This window comes from Aedes albopictus, chromosome 3 (assembly GCF_035046485.1).
Source record: "Aedes albopictus strain Foshan chromosome 3, AalbF5, whole genome shotgun sequence".
Taxonomy (NCBI): Eukaryota; Metazoa; Arthropoda; class Insecta; order Diptera; family Culicidae; genus Aedes; species Aedes albopictus.
In genome coordinates this window covers 434680937-434701103 of record NC_085138.1, presented here as the reverse complement: position 1 = coordinate 434701103, position 20167 = coordinate 434680937, and the positions used below count along the sequence as shown (strand labels likewise).

The 20167-nt window shown below is 39.5% G+C and overlaps 1 protein-coding gene across 1 annotated transcript; it reads right to left on the bottom strand.

The window, feature by feature from the left end:
- Nucleotides 1-4587: 4587 nt before the first annotated feature.
- On the bottom strand, nt 4588-18618 carry LOC109426052 (phospholipase A2 inhibitor beta). Its single transcript, XM_062858333.1, has 2 exons — nt 18469-18618; nt 4588-5600 (listed from the first exon to the last, which is right to left on the bottom strand). The coding sequence occupies exons 1-2, from the start codon at nt 18616-18618 to the stop codon at nt 4623-4625; spliced, it is 1128 nt and encodes a 375-aa protein (XP_062714317.1). The 3' UTR covers nt 4588-4622.
- Between the last annotated feature and the right edge of the window lie 1549 nt (nt 18619-20167).

The window sequence follows — 20167 nt, the reverse complement described above, 5'->3', positions numbered from 1 at the left end:
TCGGCTGTCGGCGCAATGGAACCCGGATGATGACTACCATGATGGTGATGCAGGAAAAATAAAAAATGGGATACAAGATAGCAAAGCACCGTCGTCGTTGGATCGAAAGGATCTTCAAGGCATTTTCACTTTTCATCTTCAAGCGATGACATTCTTTCCTCGTGAGTCACTCCGTGTCCTGCTTCTTCCGCAGGAGACGAGACTTAAAATTGTGAAACGTGGAAAAATGGTGAAACTGTACTCTTTTACAAGGTTCCTTCTTATCTAGAGCAAGTAACCGATAACTGAAATAGTAAACCGCACTGTGAGTTTTAGGGAAGTGGACAAAATTTTGATTTTTTATTTTGCTCCAATCTGGATTGACCTATCACCTTTTTCCTGGTTTTCCAATTCCACAGAGAAAGTCATAAACATCTGAATTCAACACATTACGGCCGTGTGTTTGCACATCTGTGCCATTCGCCATGGGACTTGTTTGTACTTTGCTCACTCACCTACTTTCAACAGCCGTAATCCTTTCCTTACAGCAGCACGTGGGAGTGTATCCTTGAAGAAAAATCACCTCCGCTGGCACCACAGCAGGAAAACGATGACAACGTCGACGTTCCGTCGTCTTTGCCCTTCGCTTTGCAATCAATAAAATGTTATTGCTGCTGTATTCGCTTCCATGGTTGCGTTCCACAACCAGCAACGTTGTTGTCACAAGCTTGTACTGATGCGAAGAGATGTTGCGAAAGGCCCATGGAACTCCATATGTAGTTGCTTCTCGACGGAAAATTGGTCCCTCAGAGAGCTGGTGGGATTATTTTTCCATGATTATGCGATCAATTTTCGTTTAGTTGAATCATGAAACTTTCATGCGGTATCAAGACCTTACCACAGGAAAGGTAGAGGAAAAGGTCAACACAAATAAGCTTCGAATTGTAGAAGACCAGAGAAGAAAATTCTCTAGTTGGCTTCACATTAATGAGAATAGATTATTTTTCGTACTGAATTCGATAATGCTGATGACGGCAACGCGCTAGGCAACAGGTAAAATTCTCATTTTTCAAAAAATGACCTACTTATAGCTGTAAGCTGTAACTTTCTGTGAAATGCAGTGGTGTCATCGATGCATTGTTTCCTTCAGGATTTACTCCAGATTTTCAAGTAGTATTCTTCAAGTACTGTAAATTCATATGGCGTTTCCTCTAAGGATAACTCAAATAACTCCTCCACGGACTGTTGAAAAAAAGAAAATATTTAAAATATCCTAGGTACAGAAATTATTTCACAAATATTTCAAGAGTTTTTTTTTCTAGGAACCTTTGCAGATGCTTCAAAAAATTTTTGTTGAATAAATTCTTCCACACATTTCGGCAAGAATACTTTCAGAAAATTCCCGGAAAATTGTATCAAAGGATTGGAATTTCCGTGTATATTCCACTTTTTTTTGCTAGAAACCACGGGTGGTCCGAGGTTTCACGTTCCGTATTACAGAAACGACAGATATCACTCTGAATATGGCCAATATTTTTCAAGTGATACCTGCTCGGGCAGTGTCCAGTTAATAGGCCAGTGTATGTACATAGAGCTCTAAGAGCTTTTTGGTTTTATAAGCATTTGGTGTTATAAATCGTTTTGACTGATTGCAATTTTCGACATCCATCCAATTGAATATCACCCTCTGCTCAGCCCAGCGTTTCAGATCCATTTTAATTGTACAGTTTGATATACCACAGAATGGTTCTGGGCCAGCAAACTGTAAATTGGAAAAACTTTTAGCAAGCTCGTCTGCCATTTCATTATCCCTTCAATGCCACAGAGACCTGCAACCCAGTATAAGTTTACTGAATTCCCTTGGCACAGCCTGCGCAGTGAAAGAATGCATTCGCAGACAAGCTTTTAAGTATATTTGTAAGCGCACAATGCTTTTAGTGCAGCTGGACTATCTGAAAAAATACAAATATTTGCATATCTGTATTTTCTCTCAAGGCAGATATTCAAAATAGCAAGAATCTCTGCTTGAAACACCGTAGGATAGTGTCCCATCGCCACTGAAATTTGTATTCCAGGGCCGTAGATTCCTGTTCCCGTTTGTATTCCAACTTTTAAGCCATCTGTATAGAATTTGATTGATCCTTGACGAACAGTGGGACCTCCGACTTCCCAATCTGCACGAGTTGTTTCGTGCAACTTGTAAGGAACATCATTATTCTCCACAGGTTTCATCCAGTCTTTAATCATTTTCATTACTGGACCATTTTGGAAGTATTGTGAAATGCTCAGGTGACCTACAAGATCACCTGGCATAAATTTTTCAACTCGTTCAAGTCTCAGCAATTCCTTTTCTGCCTCTAATTGCACGTACTCGTGCAAAGGTAGCAGATTGAGAATCGCATCTAAAGCTTTTGATGAAGTGCTTCGCATCGCTCCTGTAACAGCAATGGACGCAAGACGTTGAATTTTCGCAAGCTTTGATTTTGTGGTAACCTCTTTTGTTTTTGGCCACCAGACAAACGAAGCATACGTCACTTTTGAGTGGGTTATGGCAGTATAAATCCACATTATCATTTTTGGTTTCAAGCCCCATTTCCTTTCAATAGTTTTGGAGCATAACCAGAACGCACTTGTTGCCTCACTGATCACGGACTCAATTTGAGCATTCCAGTTCAGTTTAGCATCCAGTATCAAACCTAAGTATTTGACTCGATCACTAGGATGAATTTGTATCCCTCCAAGCCGAAAAGCTTTTAGGTTGATCTTCCTTCTCCTAGTGAAAGGGATACTAAGATACGAAGAGAAATTCGGCGATAGTATTCTTTCTGTAAACATTACAGATTTTTTTTTAATAAATCCTGAAAGAATCCTCAAAGGAACTTCTGGCGGTGTTCCTGAAGGCAATTTTCTAGAAGTTTGGAGGAGAATTCTTGCTAAACTTATAATAGGAATTCCAGCAAGAAAGTAGCCTCCGCGATAATTTCGGCAATAATAATAAATTTTTAAGGTTTTAATTTCAAGTAACTTGCTCCAATTTTACCATAAATTACATTAAAATTATCAAATGTTGCCAGTTGGCTTATTAACTGGTACGAATTTGGAGATTGGGTTGTTTTAAATAGAGCTGGAGAAATTCTAGTGAAACGCTTGTTTTATCCAATGTTAAAAAAATCCGAATATCCATGACTGATTCCATGACTGATTTTGATCTTCGAAAAAATGCTTGACTAGATTTTAAATTGTTTACCAGCTGGCAGCACTTCCAACGTATGTTAAAAAATAATTGACCATTTAGACTTCACACTCTAATTGCTTCCTATCGATCGCCTTTTTAACGGTTGATTCAAATATTCAGGAGTAGGTCGATCGATCACTCGCGGCGCTGGTATCGTTTTTGCTCCTGTTTGACGTTTGCTCACTACCGCCATCTAGTGGCGGCTTGCCCAAATACTGTACGTTTATCATTGGGCGATTACGTTTTCGTGACAATGTTTTTCAATGAAATTTGTTACGTCTGTATCTCTGTGATTTAGGTTTTAGGATTTAGGAAGCACATAAGAAACTTCGGAAAAGCTGAAGTGGGTGTCGTGGGCAGTGAAGCGTTTTATAAAGACACGGACACGTTTAGTACTTCCAGTGAGCTATTTGCTCTTTGAAGGAAGCACGACACTAGACAATGGACTAGCATGCAACGCCCAGTGGCACAGCCGAAAACTTTTCCTGTCAGCTACGGCGGGAATCGAACCCGCGCTCCTAGCACGATGCGACTAAATGCTTGGTGACACTAGCCGCACGACCACGAAGCCACACATATTTTTTTAATGTACTATTCTCAAGCTGGCAACACTGTTTCATATTTCAAAAAACACTTTGCTCATGGAAAAAAATAAGAGGCTATCGAATTTGAAACGTCACACCAAAAAGAAAAGTTAAAAGAATATGCGTGAATAAGTTAAATATTGCCAATCACAGAAGACTCCCAAAATGTGTTTGAAGCTGCTCCATCAGCAGCGTCGGCATTGAATCGTATGAAATTTTATGGATATTCTTGGAAAAACCGCTTCCAGCACAGCCTCCCCCACAAATTTGCCCAACATCCATCCCACATATCTTAACTCCCACAAAAAATGCGTGATCCCATGCCGATGATGATGATGCTGCTGCTAGTCGCTCCCGGAGGTTGGCAATTTCCCGAACATTGAATGTCAAGATAATTGGAAGGTACGCCACGCCACGCCGCCATCCTTAGTGCGTTGCGTATATTCTTCTTGTTTTCGAATGTAGGCGGATCGCTGCAGCGGCGGCGGCGTAGCGGTAGAAATTTCCATCAAAGAATTCAACTTTTCCGAGGAGGAATACATCACTAATTGGATTTTAAACTTCACGCTGGAAAACCTTTGCAGCCTTTTTTATTTGTAACAACTTTACCACGCTGAGGAAGTTGGAAAGTTACAACAGGTCGGCTGGATAATTGTTGCTGAAATTGTGGAAATTCGGTTTGCATATTTTTTTAGCGGGATGAGAGGACGGAGGACTTTTTTCGTTGGTCGTCTGTAATTGACTTAGCGTTTGTTAGTCGTTTCGAAGGTGAAATAACGCAAATTGAAATTATGATTGCTAACAGACGAAATCCAATTCTTACTTTATTCGCCTTGAATAATTCTACAGAAAACATCATCGACGATGTCACCAAAGTCCATCGCATCTTCGGTGAGATTCTTAGCGATATTTGAAATGCTTTCCGACAGAGCGTCTTTGATGGATTGTTCCTGTCTAGCTTTTTGAGTCAATCCCTGAATGTTCGCCGTTTGCTGACACATATCGAAGCCAATCAGTTCAAGTTGTTTTTCCTCAGCTTGTGCGCGGAATTCATCCTTCCAGGCGCAGTTCCACCGGTTACCGTCCAGATTTATGTTCCCCAGCGAAGGCAGTTGATCCAGAACATTGTCGATGCGTTCCAAACTATTACTGGATACATCCAGCTCACCCAAGCTGGAAAAATTCCACCGTGAAACGTCGATTGTGTTGATGCTGTTGTGTGCCAGATTGAGGAACAGTAGTGAGGGCAGTTGAACATGTCCGGTGGAGAAAACAACCTTGATGCTGTTATAACTCAATCCTAGAATGGACAATTTATCCAAACCATTGAACTGGTTCATATCCAAAAACGAAAGATGATTATTCGACAGGTCGATCATAGTCAAATTGGTTAAGTGGTTCAAACCGTCTGGAACACTGGCCAGTTCGTTCTCAGGAAGATGAAGTTCAGTCAACTGATATTCTTCTGCAGTATCGATGTTAAGTTCATTCAGCTGACATCGGGAGACTCTGAAATATTTCAGTTCTGGTTTCAGGAATGATTTCTTAATGTAACTATTGAAAATATCCAATCGTTCCACATTCCGCATACGGTATAGCATTCGAGCCGAGAGTTCTTCCAGGTTGGCAAACTGCAGTTGGATCGAAGTTTGTTCGGGGAAGTCAACTCTGCAAGGATGTGGCTCGGCTGTAACACTTGACACGAAACAGTACAAATCTTCCTCGGGATAGTTCTCACAAATGTAGCGTGCTCCATGCGTAGTGGATTTGAAAACAAGTAGCCTAAAATGAAAAAAGACAGTTCACATTGATCAACGCTTATACGTAACAATTAACTTACAATACAGAAACAAGATAAGCCGCGAATGAAACCATCATTGAAGTAATGGTGCATCAAGCTCTGTTCAAATTGAAATGCGTTCTCTTTCGATTGAACGGTGATTCGAACTGACTGTGTGAATCACAAGCTTGCTTCTCAGTACTGCACTGTCTTATCACGAGTTATGCCAAATACGGTGCAATCTCTAGGAAGCAATTACACAGTTTAACGATCTTCTGCCACTGTTCAACGCCGCAGTCTGGAAGTTTAACGTGTAGAATTTTGTAGTTTACGTTTCGTAGGGTATATTGCAGTGTTAAATAATTGAAATTGATATGCAAGTATTCTGAATTTATCATTAATCAATTAGAGCAAAAAAAAATGCCTTTGAAAAATTTGAAAATTTTAAAAGTTGTCAACTACATAAGCAACCCCTGAACATAACAACTCTGAATCAGATACTTATTTAATTTAGTCCAATAATTTGTTTTATGTCACCCTCCATTCAAAAATCTTAAATTATTGAAGGGGTAAAAAAAAACCTTGCCAACTGTTGACTCCAACTCCATTTTCAATAGATAAATTTCTTTAATTTGTTTTATATAGTGGATTCTTCTTTTAAAATGAGTTGAAATATGTTTTTTTTCGTTTTCATTATTTCGTACCTTGTTTATTTTATCCGCTCCTTCTACCCTATGAAAGGTCTCGGGCATAAAAGAAAAATAATATTTGCTTCGGCCCAATGTATGTGTTTTGATTGAAATAAGTATTTTGTTGCAAGTTTAATTATACAAATATTAACCCTAAAAGGGATACCTTCATGGCCTCAGTTTCGTCACCTCGCTGAGTGTGTTCCATCAAAGACGAGCTCTGAAAGGTGCCTGGGGTCCAATGAACACATCAAATGTGTGCTGCCATTCACTGATAACCTCCAATAATCTGGTTATCTGTCGGCAATCTTATTCTATGAATCATTTGAAAATATTGTAGCCTTCGTGTGTTTTTAAACTACCGACATGAGTATTAGAGTGGCCCACACTTATTTGAAAAACAAAAACTTCAAAAAATGCCAAGTCCTATCTCTTGAATCAGTTGGTTTGGACTCCCAGAAAAAAAACCTTACAAAATTTGATCAAAATCGATTAAGCCCTAGGGGGCGGTCAACAAGCTTGAAGTTTAGCCAAATGTATGCAGAAATCTTAGGTTTTCGATTTTGGCCGCTAGGTGGCGCTGATAGCGTTAAACCCTTTGGTGTTATTATAGGAGAATACATCTCAAACAACTTTGATGAAGACCGCAAAGTGATCCAACGTATGTGAAAAAAGGCGGAACATCCTCTTAGTTACATAATTATAATGATCACTAACGTGATTTTTTTTTTTCGAAATTTTTTGCGCACTCATAAATCCAAGAGAAGTTCTCTTTTGCCTTTTTTCATATTTCCAATTTTTGTACCCTCATTCATAAAAAAAAACTCTGTAATATTGGGATTTCTTTCAGAGCTTTCTTCAGAAACCCAGGAATTCTTTCAGAAATTCATTCCGGGGTTTCTTCATATCATCATATCCTATAAACTAGTATATTTTGTGCTACCGTAAGAACAAACACAACATTCATGACACGCCAATTGTTGAACACTCCATGCTTTTCTGGTAAGGTGAGCAACAATTGGCAATTTATTTCTGTCACCCCCCTGAAATTTCTGAACACAATATTTTGAAAAAAAAAAAATATATATCATAGATTGCTAAATTCCTGCATAAATTTATTCAGAATTTCTTTCTGATTCCATCCATTTACCTCTTCAGAAATTCATGGGTCCCAGTAGGAAAATCTTGGGGTATTTCTTGAGACACTCCACAAACGATCTCAACTGAAATCTTCAAGGGAATTTTCAATAAATTTTGCCAGGAATGCCTTCGACAATGCCTACTGACAATTCTTTTTGGAGCTCTTCCAGGGATTTTTTCATAAAACTCATAATTTCATGTAGAATTTTCTCCAAAGATTGCTCGAGAATATTCCTAGAAATTATTTAGGAATTCCATTGGATTCCTCTTGAAATAACTCCATTGATTTTTTTAAAGAAATTCCTGAATTTCTTCAGAAATTTTCTTAACAGCTTCTCAATAAACTTGTCCAAGAACTCCACCAACGATTCCTCGTGAAGTTTCACCAGGAAGTTCCGCATAAATTCCTCCTGGGATTCCTTTAAGAATTTACCTAGAATTTTTCCAGATATTTCTCAGGAAATTTATTCTAGAGTATTTCCTTTTGAGATATATGCTCCTGGAGATTACTTCAGAGATTCCTTCAGGGATTTTTTTTCGGAAATTCCTGTTCGGTTTCCTTTAAATCTCCAGACACTTTTTCAGATTTTTTTCAAACTTCTTCAAAAGTTTCTCCAAGGATTTTTTTTTCAGAAATGTATCGTAACTTTTTTTTAATCCTGCAGAAGTTTTTCCAAGATTTTTTTTTTTAATCTCTTCAGATATTCCAACAAAAATTTCTACAATGACTTATTTTAGAATTTACTTTAACTGTTCCGTTAGAAATATCTACTGTGATTCCTGAGAATTATTTTTCAAAAATAGCACAAACTTTGCTGTAACAATACTCGAAATAATCCTTGAAGGAATCTTTTAATAAATACTTGGTGATTTGCAGACTTATGAAAGCAATTCTTGACAACTTTCAGTGGCTGTGGCCCTAGAGGCCATCTTGGAGTTCATTTTAAGGAAGAGCATGTCAAGGATTACATTCTAAAAGAATTCTCAGAGGAATCCTCACTGAACTCATAAAAGAAATTCCCACAAGAATGCCCTTCCATGATCATTAAAAAAATGGTGAAAACATAATTCATACCATGGCAGTACTTGTCCAACGGTCAAACCACCGGAAAACTATAAACCAGTGAGGTGAATAAGCGGGTAAAAAGTGTCACCAATTTGATAACCTTGAAGTAACCATTATACGCAGAGCACCTAGTTTTAAGTAGATGAATGTAAAAATTGAGTGAGAGGCAAATAAGATTCAAAAAACATCTTACATTCTGAAGAAATTCCAGGATTCATGAATCATGCCTGGAGCAAATCCTATGGAAACTCTTTATAGAAATCCTAGAAGAGTGTTTTGAGAAACATATGAAATAATTCCTGGAAAATGGATGAAATTTCTGGAGGCTTTTCTGATGGAATTCCTGAAGAAATCCGTAAACGTTTTCTGGAGAAATCCTTGGGAAAAATATTGATAAATATCTGGATAAACCTCTCAAATATTCAAAAAACTTTTTGAAGAAATTTATAAAATAATAATTCATGTGAAAATATTTCAGGTAAAATTTTTGAATGAATTCGTGAAGCTAGGCTTTTAAATCTATATATATAAAAATGAATTTCCGTCTGTCTGTCTGTCTGTCTGTCTGTCTGTCTGTCTGTCTGTCTGACCGCTATGCATTCGGAAACTACTGAACCGATCGGTGTGAAATTTTGTATGTGGGTACTGTTAGGGCCAGGGAAAGTTCTTAGCTTAGTGTGAGACCTCTCCGGTCTCTGGAACGGGGGGCTCCCATACAGATGACTTTGTGGGGGACGTCTCTACGGAGCTGCATGTCAAAAAACACAGTAGGCAGGCAGTACGACGTTAGCCGGGACAGCTATGTTTCAAAAGTGATTCTATTTAGAAACTAATTTGTTGATGTTGTAACCGCCTTAATCAATCTGCTTAAAAGGGATATTAAAACCATTTTTTTTTGGCTTCGGATGTCAGTGACAAAGTCGGTCAAAGACAAAGCAATGGAGACGGACTGGATGTGCCAGCGTCCTGAAAATACCCTGCAGATTTGACACAGCCAAGGACGACCGCGAAGGGATTATCACCTTTGAGACCGACGTCTCTCTGAAGGCAAACGTAATGGAACGTAAAACTCGCTTTTGACCCCGGGCGAATCTTGCCGCTCCAGAAGGGGACGTCACTAGGCCCCAAGCAGCTGGTCTGAGCCGTGGCCGCTTCCGGGGTCGGCAAAGAAGGCCTCTTATGCTCCCGGGTCCCAGGGCGTTGTAAGTGTGGGGAAGTTTGCGGATGTGGGTGGTCCTGAAAAGTGGCTACATTCACTTAGTACGTACCATTTATTTCTATTTATTATTATTATTTATTATTATTTCTATCTACTCTACAACATGGGGGTAATGCGACGTGACAGCTATCGTAGGTGGTAGCGTCGTGGCGTCGAGTGGTGTCCAGTAACTGGCACCACGTAGAACTTGACGGTCCGGCGAAGACGACGCTGGAATACAAGAGTGGTAAAGGCTTCTGGTACAAAACCTTTCGGGATTATTTTAAAAATGACTCCAATCACTCTGCTTGGGATTCCTCCAGAAATTTCTTCGGGAATTATTCCAGGATTACTCTGTGAATTCCTTCAGGGATTCGTCTAAAAATTTCTACAGGGATTCGTCCAGGAGTTCCCCTATAAACTCCGCTAGAAATTCCTCCAGGTATTCCCCTAGCATGTCCTCTAGAGATTACACCAGGGAATCATCCAGGAATTCTTTCAGGGAATTGACAAAGAATTCCTCCAGGGAGTCTTCCTGAAAGTTCTCCAGTGATTCTTCAAGAAAACAGTCCAGAAATTCCTCTAAGAATTCCTCTCAGGAGTACCTTAGAAGATAGCACAAGGAATTTCTCTAGAGTTTTCCCAAGAAATTCTCTCAGTAGAAACGGAATTCCTTCAGAAGCTCCTCCAGGCATTCCTTCAGGAGTTCCTCTAGGGATTGCTCTTGGAATTCTTCAACAAATTCTTTGAAGAATTCCTCCAGGAATTCTTTCAGAAATACCTCCAGGCATTCCTCCAGGGATTTACATGGGGATTTCTCCAGGGATTCCAGCCATTCCTTCTGGATTTAATTCTGGGACTTCTTCAGGAATGCTTTTGAGAATTCCACCAGGAATTACCCCAGGAATTCCTGCAGATATTAACTCAGGAATTCCTGCAGAATTTACCTCAGGAACTCTGTATTTCATCCAGGCATTTCTTGCCACCAAGAATACCTCCAGGAATCACCCCAAGAATTGATCCAGGAATTGATCCAGAAAATTCTTCAGGGATTCCTTTTTGAAATTCTTTCAAGAATTTCTTAATTAATACCTTCAGGATTATTTTTCCGAGAATTCTTCCAGGGTTTCCTAGAGGAGTTTTTCCAGTAATTTCTCCTCCAGGTATTGCTCCAAGGATTCCCCCAGAGATTTCACCAGGGATCCCTCCAGAAATCACACCAAGGAATTCCATCAGGAATTGGTCCAGGTATCTACCAGAAATTCCTTCAGTGATTCCTCTAAAGATTCTTCCAGAGATTCCTCCAGGAATTCCTTCGATAATTCCTCCAATAATTCATCCAGATGTTCTTCTAAGATTTTTTCATGGAATTCCTCCAAACATTCCTCTGGAAATTGCTAATGGAATTTCTGTAGGGATTCGTCCTGGAGTTCTTCTGGAGATTTCTCAAGGATTCCTCGAGGAATTCCTCCAGGTATTTCTCTAGAGATACCTCATGAAATTCCTGTAGAAATTCCACTAGGTATTCCTCGAGGAATATCTCCAGAAATTCTTTATAGGATTTCTCCAGGGATTCTACCTAAAAGTTTTCCAACGATTCTTCAAGAAAATCTTCCAAAAATCCCTCCAGGAGTTTATCTGAAGATTTCTCGAGGAATTTCTCTAGATATTCGTCCAGGAATTCGCACAGGCATGTCTCCAGGCATTCCTTCAGGAGTTTCTCTAGGGAATCCTCTAGGGATCGCTCTAGGAATTCCTTTAGGAATACCTCCAGGAATTCCTCCAGGGATTTTCAAAGGGATTTTCATAGGGATTCCTTCAGAGATTCATCCAGGCATTTCTTCAGCATTTGATTTTGAGACTCCTCTAGGAATACCTTTATGAATTCCACCAGGATTTGCCCTAGAAATTACCCAAGGAACTCCTGCAGAAATTTCCTAAGGAATTCTTGCAGAATTTAATGCAGTAATTCGTTCAGAAATTACAACAGCAATTTATTCAAGAAATCATCCACCCGGAGTTTATACACGCATTATTCCAAGAACCCAGGGATTCCACCAGGAATTGGTTCAAGGGATGCCTCCAGTAATTCCACCAGGTTTTCCCAGTAATTTACCAGGAATACCTTCAGGGATTTCACTAAAGATTCTTCCTCCAGTAATTCATCCAGATATTCATCCAATAATTCGTGGAATTACTCCAGAAATACCTCTGGGAATTTCTCTAGGAATTTATTACTCGCACTAACTGTCTGTCTGTCTGACCCTTATGCATTCGGAAACTACTTATCCGATCGGTGTAAAAATTTTGTAGGTAGATATTTTTGGATCGGGGAAGATTCTTAGCTTGGTGTGAGACCTCTGCGGTTTCCGGAACGGGAGGTTCCCATACAGATAACTTTCAAGTCACACTGTTCAATTTTCTTTACGCATAAACTGTTAAAATGCACAACATACCTAAATGTTTCCTTCTTTTTATCGAAGGTTTTTCTTTCAAGTGGCGCTGTTGTGTAGTTTATAGCAGTTGAACTGTAAATTCTATGGTCGAGTTGTCCGTTTAAGTTACATTGATAAAAAGTTGGTTAGCAACCAATCCACAAAACAGCATTCTTTATCTGAGACAAATGTTCCATTTGGATAACGTGCCTCTGGAGCCGGGTTTCCGATGTTTATACAAATGAGTTTACATACTCTTTGGAGTCATACAACTAAAAATTGTGTCTTCATGGTGGGTGGCTATGTTCATTGTAGAACAAGTTAAGAAAATGAACAAAAACGTTGGAAAAACTGTGCAAGAGCAATAATTAAAATGGGCAATACAAGGTTTGCCGGGTCAGCTAGTCCTTATAAATAAACATAATGAATCCTGGATCAATTTCTGAGAAAATACATGGGCGAATACCCAGAGAAATTTCTGAAGTATTCTTGGAATCTCAGAAAAAAGAACATTCAAGAATTTGTGGTGGAATTTCAGTGGGGGGTGTGGAATATCTGAAGGAATCTCTAGAGGAGTTTTTGAAGAAAAAACTGGAGAAATGACCGAAGATATTCATGAAAGAAGCAGCAGTATATGCAAATATTATTTGATAGAACCGGGAGAATTTTTTAATAAGGAATCCGTGGAAGGTGATATCCAATGGATGAAAGTTGGTGAAGATTACAGCTGAGTATACACAAACGCAATAAAAACCTACTCGTGAACTAAGGAGGTCCGAGAGCACTCGCACTTCTTAACTCGTGAGTAAATCAAACCGACATGCATTCGCTTGTGATTCTCATAGCAGCTATGAGCTTTTTGCAGTTTGTTGAAAAATGCATTTTCTCAACTGGAAGCACTGCTTTTCAGGACATGATGATATTGGGTTTATGATGGGTAATCATTTGATTTTGTTAAAAAAAAACCCGATTTAATCCACCTATGGTGAACAGAACCCTTCTTACACTTATTAAAACTATTGTTGTATAATTTGTATTTAACATATTTATTTTGTGTGATGGACCAAAAGTTCTAAAAAATATTGTGGATTTGGCATCAAGTGGATTGGTTTCCAAAATAGCATCATGGACCATATACTAAACTACCAGAAATGTCAGACACCTTCTTGAATCTTGTGTGATTTTTTCTGAAAAATAGCTTACATATTCTGGAATATTGTATCTTTTGTTAACTGCCAAAAGATCTTGAATCGATTAACAAATGGGTAAGAAAATCAGCGAGATACACTTTGTCTAATATATCTAAATCAGTTGAATAAATTAACTCCAAAGTAATTGATATTCATGGTTATGGTGTTAAAAGGACAAAAATAATATATCTACTATGCTAATCAGTTTTGGAATTAGCTAGTTATTTCGACTGTCCAGTTCTTGCATTTTTCCCACAATACACAGCTTTCATTTAACATATTTGTTAGTTTTAATAGAATTCCTGTTTATTTGTAATTTGTTATTTAAAATTTTATTGAAAACTATAACCTGCTAGTATACACTTTATATGAGGTCAGCATTATTGATTGAACAATAATTTCTCATAGACTGGTCAAAAGCTCAAAAAGGGAATTTATTAAAATACTCTTCGAAAGATATCTCAGTTACCAAATGTCCAATCGAAATAAAATTTCAGGGCCTTTTACAAGGTTTCATTTGGTGCTAAGAGAACCCAAATCGGTTGACAGATGGCTGAGATATTTATTATGATACACTTGGTCAAAAATCTCTCAAAAGGTTAACCTGTATTACTCCCAAGTACTCTTTGAAAGATATCTAGATAACCAAATGTCCAATCCTAAGAAAATTGTACAGGGTTCTACTAGGATGTTATAGCTTTCATTTGGTGCCAGGAAAACCGAAACCGGTTGACAGACGGTTGAGATATATATTATGATACACTTGGTCAAAAATCTCAAAAAGTTTAGTTGAATAAATCCTATGTACACTTCGAAAGATATCTCTGTAACCAAATGTCCAATCCTAATAAAATTTCTGAGCCATCTACTAGGATGTTGTAGCTTTCATTTGGTGCCAAGAGAACCCAAATCGATTGACACACGGCTGAGATATTTAGTATGATACACTTTGTTAAAAATCTCAAAAAGTTTAGTTGTATAACTCCTAAGTACTCTTCGAAAGATATCTTAGTAACCAAATGTCCAATCGAAATAAAATTTCAGAGCGTTCTACTAGTATGTTGTAGCTTTCATTTGCTGCCAAGAGAACTCAAATCGGTTGACAGACGGCTGAGATATTCATCAATATGCTACATGTCAAAAATCTCTCAAAAATCTAACCTATATTACTTCAAAGTACTCTTCGAAAGGTATCTCGGTAACCAAATGTCCGATCGTAATAAAATTCAATAGGGTTCTACTAGGATGTTGAAGGTTTCATCTGCAACTAAGAGAATCCAAATCGGATATCAGACGGCTGAGAAACGTGCGTGACTTTTTTTGTAACATACGCACACACACATACACACACATACATACACACACACAGACATTTGCTCAGTTCATCGTGCTGAGCTGATTGGTATATGAGACTCGGCCCTGCGGGCCTCGGATCGAAAGTCGGTTTTTCGAGCGGTATTTATACCCTTCTTATGGGTGTAAGAAGGGTAAAAAACACTAAAATCCACTTCTCGCATCTCCAATAGCCCTTAATGAAAAAAAAACTCTTCCTTTTGCTTCATATTCACGAAGCCCTCTCACACGGCTTACTCTTGGAAACGCGAGTAAGCGTTGTGTTGAGCTTTCACTCGTGAATTGCTTCACGATGGGAACATTTCCATCACTGGTTTTCTGAAAGGTAGTTTTTTAGGATTTTACAGAGGCATCCATGAAGCAATTTCAGAGGGAATCTATGGAGGATATTCAGAAAGAGTTCACGAGAACAAATCTAAAAAGATCTCTTGGGGAAATTTAAAAGAAATTTCTGGAGAAATTTATAAAGTAATATCTGATTTTCTGACTTCAGAAAAATAGCTGGATGTACATCTGACGAAAACTTTGAAAGATTTTGTAAAGGGATTCCTGAAGGGAATTCAGAAACATTTTCTGTCATGTTAAATTTGTCATTATATTTAAAAAATGGCAAGAGAAATAATCTTATTAGCGTTTATTTATTTGTGAGAAAAGAGATTTCCAATATCTCGAATATCAGAAGAGTGGAAGGAAATTCCCAAAAATAATGAATATTTTTTTACAGGCACATAATCATATTTAAGTCGAGTCAAGAACTAGTCACAGAAGATGGCCTTACAGTTGTGGTCGAAATATGTATCTGTCATAGGACGCAAATACTTAGTTGAAATTAAAAGGAACAGTACTAAACTCGATTTTCTTTTAATTAATCGAATTTCATCCAAAACTCTAAACACACATAAGAAAAGTGAAATTCGTCTGTAATCCGTGCCCAGCGACAAATATTTAACTCCCATTTCTTCGTCCCATCGATGACGACTACGACAGCGAAAGGTCATTATGAGTTCCGCATGTCACACGCTCTTGAGCCGCCCGACTCCGATCAAATCCAACTCGGAACATCTCAATCAGTGCCAAGCCAACCAGCAGCGTTGTCCACGTCCGCCGCAGGTCACTCGGTGCGTGTGTCATATCAAAAGGCAATTTGTCTCAATAATCACTATCTATTTTATGGTTCGACCAATTCCATCCTCGCTGATGCGGGAACAAAACTAGGTGTCAGCTTTACGACGCTTTGGAACTGTGGTATTGCGTGGCCACGGTCACACCGTGCCGCTGCCGCTGGCCGACCGGTCAGTGACACCTCCTTTCCTGCGGTGACTTTCCACATGCGATGGGAGCCGAAGATGAAAAAGTGCTGCCGACAATCTCCATCCAATGAGTAGTGTCCGAGCCGCAAATGCAGACTTGCAAAGCGCGCGCGGTCCAACGCCGAAGCCGAAGCCGAAAAGCCGCATTAAGAGATAATATTTCTATGCTAATTTTATTAATGCCATATTAACCTATATCTATTTCGACATCACGCAACCAATGGGGCGTCCATAAACAACGTGAACCAACGTTCGATCAATTCAAGCCACTTCCGTGAGTTTGTCTTTACTCAAAAAGTCTACGTAGCATACGGACGAGCCCCTTCGGTTCCTTCTGCTGGTGGATTGATGGAGCGCGTTCGATGGCTTGAATGGCGTTGAGATGAAGCAATCAATAGCCACTCGTCGCGAGATAAACGCTTCCATTTCCTGAAGTGGTCGTGTCCGTGGTCCAGCTAGGTAGTGTTTGGGTGACAAAGACGGGACGGGAGTATTATCCAACGCCCGACCCCGAGTCGGGCGAGTGCTCAAGTGTAGGGATTTCTCGTGCTTCGCAGGAGATAACACACAGGTGATAAAGGAAATTTTATTCACTTCATAAATTGCCGATTTTTCTCTTTTGATTAAGATGTCAATAACTAATGGGATCTTGGTTGGCCTGGTGGTAAGGTCCGTGACTTTGAAGCAAATCTGTGGTAAAGGCGGTCTGGTCTAGGTTCTTTTCCGATTCGGAGATTTGGGACTTCTTTGAGTCTGGATATCATTGTTGTTTTGCAACAAATATTTTGCCAATGTAAAATTTAATTGGTAGGTATTTGCGACTGTTATTACAAAACACACAACTTTCAAATGATGTAATCTCTGGTTGAGGCAATTATACAGTAACGTATTTAACTTTTTTGGTCGTATATGACTACTACATTCTTGGTTTTAGGCTGATGAATGGCATCCTTAACTATCTTAAGCTTGCGAGTTGGATTAGTTCGTTCTTCTGTTGCACTGACGTTCCAGACAACCAATTTGCGCGTATAATGAAGTTTATGTTCATGTTATACGTACTTTTATGCGTTAAAGTCACATCGCATAAGATGCAGCAAAAGTGCCTTAAGCGTACAAAAGTGGAGGCGCTATACGTGCATTGGCGGAACAATAATAACGCTATATGACTTGAAGCGATATCTTATGTGATGCTCCGCGTGCACTATTGCGACGCAATTTAGCATCTTATGCGATTTAATGATATTCAAAAAAAACAATTCTGTCAGCTCGATATCAAACTAATGACCTCTGAATTGTCGAGCCACACTTCACACACAACACCAAACGCTGCTTATGAAACAAGCTGATTAATTATCATAATATTCTAACTCACCTCAGTGCTTGTTGGAATGCGTTTTTTGGAATGTGTTTGGCAGGCTAAAATGAATTCCCGTACAGTTTTCACTGCCCCTCTCTGGCTAGCACCTCCCATTGATGATTATCAAGCCAACAAAACAATTAATGATGACTTTGCAACCATAATTATGGCTGTTCACTTTCTTGTAGCTTTTTGGCACTGCATACACAGTGCAACAGAAACTCTTTAATTGTTATCACATATCAAATCGCGTAATGCCAACATAAACGCTTCTAGCTTAGGCGAGTTTGTATGCACACTTCAACGAGTTTATTTGTACCCAATGCGAGGTAAACTGACATAACAAGTAAAGTACCAAGCGAAGTCGTATAATCATCGCAGTACGCAATTATGCGAATTCGTTTGACACTTTGCAAGCTCGCTCGCACGCTTTTGCGAGTAAGTAAAGTTCATCGCAATAAAACATCAGAATATCATCTACTACGTTGTGCTCATACCATATAAAAGTTTATTTGTATTCTTATATGACTTTACCTGATACATCGTAATAAGTTCAAAATATAACATCATATGCGATGAAATTTGTCAGTCAGCCGTTTCCTCCGTAGCCCTGATCTCCCGTGCCCACCTTATCCTGTTGCTTCACAAGTGTGTTCGTTAAGAGGCTCCCGTCCTAATACCCAAGTAACACACTTGTCACAGAAGAGTCACGGCGGCGCAGATTTATGTTGCGCAGAAGTCACTGTGACTTACTTCTAGCAAGTAAGTGTTTATTTGGTAGAAGCAAGTCACAGTGACTTCTGCGCAACATAAACCTGCGCCGCCGTGACTCTTCTGTGACAAGTGTGTTAGTTGGGTACTCGTTGGGATACGTTGAGCTTCTGGTAGAACTTATGTAATTCTTGAGAACGGCACAGTTCCTTTTGTTCACGCTTCGCTTCTCCCTGGAGGTTTTTTTTCCTCCGAAAGAGGCTGGTCTGCTGTTTCCGTTTCAGGTTGTAACATCCACGTTCTGCCGGATACCTTGCTGCAGCATTACCGCTCACACTGCGTTCTTCTCCTTCAAAGTCGCTCTAAACTTTTCATTGAACGATTCGTTCTGTTGAATCCTTTTCATGATGTTCATGTCGTTGATGACTGCTTTTATTGTACTCCAGCCCAGCAGTCCTTTCGACGGGCCACTTCGAGTTCGCCCTCGTCTAGCAACGCTACCTCGAAATTCTGCGCATACGCACAGGCGGCATCCGGTTGCTTCAGTCGCTCAAGATTGTACCTACCATGGCGGTCACCGATACCGTACATTGCCGTTGACGGAATGTTTTGGGTGTAATGCGATCTTCACCAAATAGTGGTCAGAGTCGCCACGTTAGAAGACGTGCCGTTTATCAAACACAATGTGGTCGATTGACGATTGCACCTGCTGTAGCTAACTCTGTTGTAGCAATATGGGAGGCCTGCGATCTCAAGAACGCTTTTAGAGATTAGAAATGTCTTTCAGAATGTATTGAGGGATTTCCTTGGAAATACATAAAAAATAATCAGTTGTTTTCAGGTTCTTCTTTGAACATATCTATGATTTTTTTTCTCGAGGTTTGCCGCAGTTCTATTTTTTATTTCTCCCAGAGTTTCCCCTAATATTTTCACCAGACCTTTTCCACGATTTTCTGGCGTTCCTTCGGGGTTTTATGGGAGTTGTTCTTGAGATTTCTACTGGTGTTCCTTCCAGCATTTCTGCAAGAGAGTTTCTTGGTTTTTTTTTTTGCAAATGTACCTCCCGGGATTTTTACCAGAAGTTTTTCCAATATTGCTAACAGAGTTTGTCGTGGGACTCCTTCCGTGGATCCTTCGATAATGGTAGGGGCTTAACCCCTAAAACCTCTCCCTTTGACATGGACTTTGTTTCTCTTGTGATGTTTGCGAGAATTCTGCTAACTTCTCCCACACAGCAAAAAAATTCTTGTAATATCACATCATTTTCGATGCACATCAGTCGCGTCGTAAAATTGATGTAAAAATTACATCCGTTCTACGCAGCAAATCAGCCACCGCAGCTTGAAAGTGGGTCTAGCAATCGCTAGAACCGGAAAGATTGACGAATCATATATAAGTAAAATATTGGCATGGATTCGTACACTGATCCGTTGATTGTGAGGCGTATCCCTTACCTCTCGGCTATTTCACCGAGTTGGGAGGTAGATGATAAATATGATACTGCTTCTGAGTGTTTGCTGGAATGGATTTGTTGACACTTTCCGGTGCCAACAAGGGTGTACATGGTGAGTGTGATAAATGTTGGAAAACGATGTAACCGAATGAAATTACGTTCAAAAATCGATACATCACCAGAAATTACGTGCCTGGATATTACAAAATTATTTGCTGTGCAGGAGTTTCTTCAAGAGAAACTTCCGGAGTTTTTCCTTGGAATGTTTCGCAAGATGGTTCCAAGTGGTTCCTACAAGGATTTTCCTTGAAGGTTTTCAGATTTGTTCCGGATTTTCCCAAATTTTCCAATCGCAGGAAAAAAGTCATAAACTAGCGTTTTTGATTTACCAAAATGACTGCAACGCCAACATTCCGAAGCTGCTTATCTGGTTAAAATCTAATCTCTTGGAAGTCGGCAATCAAAAGCGAAGAAATGTGTTCTATTTATTGTATAAATATCTATGTCTCTGCTCAGTGAGAGGCACAAGCAGAACCGCTCCAGGAAGGTTTCTGGGTACGGGAAGGTCTCAGGGGCATTTTAGATGGTCTCAGGGTCGTATCGAACGTTGTCATAGGGCTCCGAGGGATCTCAGGGATGTTTCATGAAGTTTCAGGGGGTACTAGGAGATATCAAGCAGCGTTTCAA

What these genes read in the sequence shown, in the direction of transcription:
- LOC109426052 (XM_062858333.1), bottom strand. Translation starts at nt 18,618, where the DNA reads ATGTACGGTATCGGTGACCGCCATGGTAGGTACAATCTTGAGCGACTG. An exon ending in GAAAGGACTGCTGGGCTGGA is followed by an intron (nt 5,601 to 18,468) that starts GTACAATAAAAG and finishes TGATCAATGTGA; the next exon opens with ACTGTCTTTTTTCATTTTAG.